This window comes from Archocentrus centrarchus, chromosome 14 (genome assembly GCF_007364275.1).
Source record: "Archocentrus centrarchus isolate MPI-CPG fArcCen1 chromosome 14, fArcCen1, whole genome shotgun sequence".
NCBI lineage: Eukaryota > Metazoa > Chordata > Actinopteri > Cichliformes > Cichlidae > Archocentrus > Archocentrus centrarchus.
In genome coordinates, this window is record NC_044359.1 from 10,259,754 (window position 1) to 10,268,160 (window position 8,407).

At 44.0% G+C, this 8,407-nt stretch overlaps 1 protein-coding gene across 1 annotated transcript; it reads right to left on the bottom strand.

Moving 5' to 3' along the window:
* Positions 1 to 401: 401 nt before the first annotated feature.
* Positions 402 to 5,990, bottom strand: kcnj1b (potassium inwardly rectifying channel subfamily J member 1b). Its single transcript, XM_030746989.1, has 2 exons — positions 5,630 to 5,990; positions 402 to 2,129 (listed from the first exon to the last, which is right to left on the bottom strand). The coding sequence occupies exons 1-2, from the start codon at positions 5,644 to 5,646 to the stop codon at positions 974 to 976; spliced, it is 1,173 nt and encodes a 390-aa protein (XP_030602849.1). The 5' UTR covers positions 5,647 to 5,990; the 3' UTR covers positions 402 to 973.
* Positions 5,991 to 8,407: the final 2,417 nt, after the last annotated feature.

Below are 8,407 nucleotides of genomic sequence, written 5' to 3' on the forward strand. Positions count from 1 at the left end.
AATGGTCATTTGTAATGGTGTTGGTAATGGAGCAAAATGAATTATTACTCTTGATATCAGATAATGCAAGCTTTCATTTTGTATCAAATTAAAGCTTGTCTTTAAAATGTGTATATAAAGTCCTTTCTTTTCTGCTGTTGCCCTGGGTGAATCTGACTATGTAGTGTTCGAAGTGGCTGGAAGCTGCAGTATATTGTGACACCATCACACATAAACTAGATGTATGTCAAATTAAGTACACTGTCGTGGCATATTTCAGCTCTGTTAATAGCACATTTTGATGAAATATTCCATGTTGAGAGTAGAAAAAGATTAGAAATGTTAAATAAAATCAAATATAAGTCAGAATCGTGAAAAAGCTTTTATTCCAACTAAGGATGCTATTTTCCCTGAGCGGTTAGAGTACAGTGTTACACAGCATGATCTACAAAATGTAGACTGGTCACAGTTAAAATCCCAGTTTCCTAATTATCCAGGCATACAGGATCTGTCAAAATGACAAAAACATCACACAGTTAGTGTTTTACTAGGAATAATAAGCAAACTCACAAGGCACTACCTTTTATTTCCTCCTGTAGCCTTTAAGGCACACACTTTTCATTATAACAGGCTCAGGTCCTAATCTTCTCAAGAAGTACCCACTGTGCCATCCACTATTTTACCCCCTTTCATTTTCTGTGGGTCAAAGCTTCAATTGTCTACCTATTTAAAGTCCCAAGTTTGATTGCAATGAGTGACTCCCGCCCTGTCTGAATTTTTATTCTGTCAGTTTAACAGCTTTGGATGTTGGTTCTATTTAAGGCAAAAGAGCTGACAGCAATTCAGACAGTGGAAGGTTAACCATGACCAAATATTTCTTCTGACTTAGAGTGAAACTGCTTCAAAGGAAGTTACAGACGCCAGTTTTTCACACTTTATTTCCCACATCCTGATTTGCTGTTTCAATGGCAGTGCAGGTTCCTTTCCTATCAGCTCACATTGTAGTGACGTCCACAGAGTCGTGTATGTCAATCACCTGAAAGCCGAGGTTATCGATCCCCCTCTTCAGTTGGTCATTGTGATTTTCTTGGTTGTGGTTGTTGTGGTTTCTCTGGTCTACGTCGGCCTCGAAGCAGTGGGCGCAGTGTGGTGTGGTGACCCTGACACTCTTGGAAAAGTTAGAGAAATCCACACAATACTTTCCCGTCTTGGTGCGGGAGATGATGGGCAGGAAGCTGTATCCCCACTGGATCTCCTGTGGGATGTAGGAGGTGCGGACCTGACAGGAGGAGCTGGTGGACTCGGCTGTCCCATCTAAAAAGACCACCAACTCAAAGTCCTGATGAGGAAGAGTGTCAGCTGACAGATCATAGAATGGGCTTGACCTATTAATCACATGGTACAAGGTCAAGGGGCAAACAAAAAACAAGTTATCCTTGCCAGCATCAACCATAAAGTCAATGTCCACTTGATCCAAGATGATGGTCTCTCCATCTGGTGTGATCGTTGTCCTGAGCAGTTTGCCGTAAATCTGGCTTCCGATTAATAAGGTCTTTCGAAGGTTAGCTACTCTGATCAAGAGACATAGACTTCCTTTCTTCAAGCAGATAACAGCTGTGTGGCTAAAGGTCACAGTCTTTGCCCTTTTTTTGGGTAAAGAGATCTTAGCCAGGATGATACCACACATGAAACAGTTGATGAAGACCCCAAGTAGAGACTGGATGACAATTAGAACCACTGTGCCAGCACAGTGCCCAGTCAGTGCCCTGCCTCCATAACCAATGGTGGTTTGGGTCTCTAATGAGTACAGGAACGCCGTTGTGAGTCCGTTAACATTGTCTATACACTGGACGTGTCCATCTGTGCGGTTCTGTCCAGCCATGTCCCCATTGCTCTTTGCGATCCAGTACCACACCAAACTGAAAATAAACCAGCTGCCTGTGAACGCAGCCACAAACAAGAAGAGAACAAACCGCCAGCGGATTTCCACAAAGGTGGTCCAGAAGTCCACCAGGTACGCAAACTGGTTACCATATTCAATGTTGCCGAACTCGATGTTGCAGTGCCCATCTTTGGTGACCAGGCGAGTTCTGCCGCTTCGTTGTCCAGCTGGCTGGTTGTGACCCTGGAGCAGCTGGAACATCCTGGAGCTGAAGGAATAAACACAGTTAAATATTAGGGAGTACAAACGCTCCTCAAGTAAAGATAATTTTGCCAAAATAACAAATTTCCCTTCACAACCTGTATGGCATGAAACACCTGCATACTCAGAAAATAAAATAACTTATTTTACCTTTATTACCTTTATTCTACCTTTGTTACTTGTTCTTTTTGGTATTGTGCTTTGTACCGTAAGAAGACCAGACTTGTATCTTCATGAACTGGATTAAAAAAAAGGTGACAATTGGAACTAGACTGCCATTTTTATGGTGCTTTTCTCTTCTTTTACTTGTCTCACAACTGCAGCTATGACCAACTTAAATTTACCAAGACTTCAGGAAGGTCTCGGTAAAGAAGGAAGAGTCTTCTTGGTGGGAGGCCTCAGTGCAAACCTCTGCAACACCGTGCCCCAATATATAAAGCAGATACAGAATGAAAAACCTTGAAATCTAAGCGTCCAAGTTTTTTGTATTTGACTGGACAGAAACTCTTTAAGAAGGGAGACCGGAGGGTGTGCTCCAACTTTCGGGGGATCACACTCCTCAGCCTCCCCAGTAAGGTCTATGCCAGGGTGCTGGAAAGGAGGGTCCGTCCGTTAGTCGAACCTCAGATTCAGGAGGAACAATGCGGTTTTCGTCCTGGTCGCGGAATGCTGGACCAGCTCTTTATCCTCTCAAGGATATTCGAGTGTGCGTGGGAGTTTGCCCAACCAGTCTACATGTGCTTTGTGGACTTGGAAAGGCATTCGACCATGTCCCTTGGGATATCCTTTGGGAGGTGCTGCGGGAGTATGGGGTGTCTGGCCCGTTGTTGTGGGCCATTCAATCTCTGTACAGCTGCAGTGAGAGCTTGGTCCGTATAGCTGGTAATAAGTCGGATTCATTTCCTGTGGGTGTTGGACTCCGTCAGGGCTGCCCTTTGTCACCGATTCTGTTCATAATTTTTATCGACAGAATTTCTAGGCGTAGCCAGGTGGTGGAAGGCTTCTTCCTTGGTGGCCTCAGAGTCTCATCTCTGCTCTTTGCAGATGATGCGGTCCTGTTGGCTTCATCAGGGGGTGGCCTCCAGCTCGCAGTGGAACGGTTCGCAGCCTAGTGTGAAGCGGCCAGCATGAGAATCAGCAGCTCTAAGTCTGAGGCCATGGTCCTCAGCCAGAAAAGGGTGGAGTGCCCTCTCCGGCTCAGGAACAAGTTCTTGCCCCAAGTGGAGGAGTTCAAGTATCCTGGGTTCTTGTTCACGAGTGATGGGAGAAGGGAGCGGGAGATTGATAGATGGATCGGGGCTGCTTCTGCAGTGATGAGGACGCTGCACAGGTCTGTCATGGTGAAGAGGGATCTTAGTGTAAAAGCGAAGCTCTAAATTTACCGGTCGATCTACGTTCCTACCCTCACCTATGGTCACAAGCTTTGGGTAGTGACCGAAAGAATAAGATCGCGAATACAAGCAGCAGAAATTAGTTTCCTTTGAAGGGTGGCTGGCCTCTCCCTTAGAGATAAGGTGAGGAGTGCGGCCATCTGGGAGGAGCTCAGAGTAGAAGCGCTACTCCTCCACATCGAAAGGAGCCAGTTGAGGTGGCTCGGGCATCTGATTAGGATGCCTCCTGGCCGGGTAAGGTGTTCCGGGCATGTCCCACTGGGAGGAGGCCCCGTTAGTAGACCCAGGACATGCTGGAGAGATTATATCTCTCAGCTGGTCTGGGAACGCCTTGGGGTCCCTCCGGATGAGCTGGAGGAGGTGGCTGGGGAGAGGGAAGCCTGGGCTTCTCTGCTTAGGCTCCTGCCCCTGCGACCCGACCCCGGATAAGCGGAAGAGAATGGATGGATGGATGGATGGAGAAACTCTCCTGATAGTGTGTCTAATTCTACAAGACCTGGTGAGAATATGTTCCTTTTGTTGTACTAAAAGGTGTATATAATTACTTTAAGGTCCAATAATTATCCCTAAGGGGTACACTGTTCACTCTAGGGACAGAAGCTGTCATTTAACTCTGGGTTTGAATAAAGAAAAGAAAAACTAGCTGAGCCTTGCATAGATAATAAAAAAACATTTGACACATTAAATTATTATTTGATTATTAGATAGATGTTAGATGTTAGATTCAACTCATTGTCATTGTGCACACAAGGCACACAACGAAGATCACTCATCCAGAGATGAGCATCTGCGGTCATGCAGCCAGAGACCGGCAACCCTCCGGCTGCAAGGCGAGCGCCTACCCACTGTGCCACTGCCACTACCATTAATTTATTATTAAATTAAGTTAATTTTATTATCCACACACAGCTGAGCAGGACAAAAGTCAGTGTGTTACCCTGATTATCTGTGTTTCCGTGCATGTCTAACTACCAAGAAAATCAAATTAAAAGACCAACATAAACCATGATTTGTTTTTAATTAACAAATATTTTCTCTGCTGGCCTGTTGCTTATTTCTGTGTAACACAGAGCGCCATTATCATTATACATCTATTATAGACAATTAACCACTCAGTTTATTACCATGAACACACACACTACAGTTCATGTTGATTAAATCCCACTTGGCCTGCTACTGCTGTAAATACCAATTACAGTAATCTGTGACTGAGAATTGCCCACAATAAATCCATATTTACTCCTGTTTAACTGTTTAAAAAAAACTATGATGCCCAGCAACTTACCTAGCCTTTTTTAAATAAAAATGTAATAAACTTTATTTTATTGGTTTCGCTTTTCAAAATTGACCAAACTTTTAGCTGCACAGAGGAATCTCAAAAAAAGAGGTTTTGACCAGAAAATTTATTTATGTACTCAAGTATGAGACATTATTATATATTAAAAAATAATAATAATTAATTAAAAGAAAATGCATAGATTTCTGTCAAGTAAGGTTGCCTGAACTGTAAATGCTCACGTTTGTTGTCTCCCGCCATTGTTTACATCAGCAGACAGAAAAAAGACCCTGCACAGACACATTGTTCTGCTCTTCCTATAAAATCTTTAAAACTTGTAGCAGGTTTGTTCAACTTTAAGCTTGGCCCACAACCAAAGAGCTTTAATGGGTGAACAGATGCCAGTGCAAGACAGAACGGTGGAACTAAAACTCAGTGATTGAGGGTGTAACAGGAAGAGAATTTTCTTTTTTTATCAGTAGAATAGGAATATAGCAAGTTCAACCCAGATTGAAAATAACTACAGCTTTTATCTTGGGTAACAGCTATTTGTCCAGCATTTAACTGTTTTAATCAGCTGTGGGTTTTTTTCAGTTATTAACAGTTAATAGCTGTTAATAGGAGTGCTTTTAATTCTCTTTATTTCTGTAGCATACACAAACATAAATGGAAGAGATTTTTGTATTTTCTGCTGTGCGTAACATTATTAAAAAGATGTAATTTTCTTCCAAGCAGCTACAAAAAACCTAAACAAAGATAAAGCACTTTGCATATCTTAAGTAAACAAAACTTTACACCCCTGCTTTTGTAGAAAAATAGAAAAGTTTTGTTGGGACATACCTGCTCTGTGAGACCATGGGCCCAGAGTGCTCACTGGATCTCTGCAGGAACTTCAGACTCCTTTCTTTCAGCGAATGGCCATGGAGGCATTGGAAAGATTTTAATCCACAGTGAAATTTCCTAATCCCAGCCACATGCCACCATGTACACTGGCTCCATACACTCAGAGGAGCCAGCCACAGAGCCAACCACAGAGCTCCCAGTGGGCATCAGTCCTCTGAGACCGACAGGGTGACTCTCTTCATCAACCCATCAAAAAAAGTCCAGTAGCACAACCTCGGGCTTCATCGGGACTGGGCTCGCCTCGGCTGCAGCAGCTTTTGACAGTGTAGATTTGGAGACCAACTCGAGGAGGGGGGAATGTTCTGGAAGTCTGGTGTAAAAGGCCTCGACGCTTTTGTGTTACAGAAGGTGCGTCTATTGAAGAGGCCACAGTGACCGGTGCAAGCACTCATGCTGTTTTGTTTTCAGCCCTGAGAACGTTTGAGATTTACGTCAGGCCTCACAAAGAATTCCCTCAGTTGCATTTCCCCTGGTCCCCCTCCCCCTGCTTTGAACCTGCAAGGCCGCCCCATTTGCATCAAAATGAAGAGCTGCAGGGCAAGAGTGTCTGTGCAATATTTTGCTGCCTGCAGGAGGACCTTTTTCATATCTGTGGAGCATATTTCCATGATCTGTAATCCTGAATTGATAAGACACCCCCCCACCCCCCACCCCAGTCCCTGCAGCAGTGGATACAGATGCCATTAGCTGCGTGTAAATAAAGGGGGTCAGGAGCTGGTTGAAGATGCAGAGGGTGCTCCTGTTGTATCGATTCAGCTGCAGAGACCATGCAAGTTATTACAGGCTCCTGTAGCAGCTTCATTTAAAGAAAGTCATCTCACACCCAAGTGTGTTTAGCTCCAGGCGCTGTGCATTTCTAAATGCGCTGACAGTATGGATCTGCACATCACACACTGCAGGTTCATTGAAGGAAAAGTTCAGTATTTGGGGAAATAAGCTCATTAACTTTCTTTCCAAGAGTTAAGAAAAGGCACGTCTGTACGCTCCATATGTGGGAAACACCAACCCTCGACTGACTTAGCTGTGCAAAAAAAAACGGAAACAGCAAGAGGAGCTTGCCTTGGTTTAGTCCTCCACAGCTCACTGATGAACATTAATTCATACAAAAGGAGAAGTGTGCAAAGCTGCAGTTGATCTTTGAATGTGAAACACTATAAAGCAAGCTGAGGTTGAAAGGTGCTATATAAGTGCAGACCATTAACAATCAGCATGTGTTTGAGCCGCTCCCAGCAGGACTCCAGGAAACTATTGTGACCTACAAAGTTAGAGCGCCTCAGCTAAAACTGTTCAGAAAAAAGGCTTTGAAAGTTTGTTTTTACACAGTTTTTCACCCTAAAGATGATATAAAGTAGATCATTGTGTGAAGAGGAGGAAGAGGAGGCAGAAGGAGTTAAATCCAAATGGCTTATCCAGGCAGAGGTCACACAAGTGATCCAGTCTCTGACGAGACTGTGCTTTCCCAGTATACTCACCTGTGAAAATCATCTAAGCCCAATGTTGAGTACCCAAAGACAAACAGCGAACCAAAACCATAAAACTTCAGGAAAAATTTGACACCAGTTTTTTTTCTGGCCATGTCAAAATCCATGCTAAGGTTTCAGCCTTGTGGCCTTCACCTTCCACCTATCCAAACCTGGGTCGTAGTGCCATCAGGCTGAGGAGGCAATAAACACTTTCCAGTTCCTCCTTGGGAATCCTGAGACATTCCCAGATTATATAGGTAATCTCTCCAGCAGGTTCTGGGTCTACCCTGCAGTTTCCTCCCATGTGGGGGCATCCCCGGAAAACCTCCAAAAGGAGGCGCCCAGGATTCATCCCAACCAGATGGCCAAACAACCTCATCTGGGTCCTTTTGACACGGAGAACCCTAATCACAAAGAGGGAAACTGAGGCCCCCTCTTGGATCCAGAACTGGGAGAAGAGCCAGGCCTGGATTCATGGGGCTGTGGACCCACCACCCACAGGGACAGGCACTGGGGTCAGGTGAACTGCAAGCTGGGTAGCAAGCGAAGGTTGGGGTCTGATTTGTCTGAATGGATTTGGCAGGTGATTGGTTTAGAGAATCACATGGTAATTGACTTCCTGATCTCACATATGCATTTTTGATAATATGACAACTGTTAGAACAAAGTAATGTGTAATTTTGACTCTGTCAGAATCATGTTACTTGAGTCGGTGAAGCAGATGAACCCAGCAAGGGGCAGACCAATAAGCAAAGCAGGTCACACAGAGGGAATAACGACAACTATGCAGACCACAAAAAGCCCTCAAGGACCTATGGGAAAAAGAGGAATACTACAAAAGCAAGACAATCTGCCAAGTGAGATGTGAAACACTGGTGGTATGTATGTATTTAATGAGAAACTGATTGATTAGAAACAGGTGTGCCCAATATGAGACAGGTGAGACTAATCGGAATGGGAAAAGCACAAAAGAGAGGAAGTAAACCCGACAGGAGCACAGACGGAGCCCTGTTCTCACTACAAATTCTCTAATCGAACCTTTCATTTGATGCTGTGTTCTGTGGTTGGGTTTCCAGATAAATTATGACAGATTCATGCTCAGCTTTACTTCCAGCTGTCATTTCACAGTATACTGTAACTGTAATCTAAACCCTAATGTTTTTAATCTTACATGTGCTGAGATAATTTGATGTTAGGTGTTGGTGCTAAGTTTAGCCTGACAGCTTACTCATTACCATCCCTGTAATGAAAA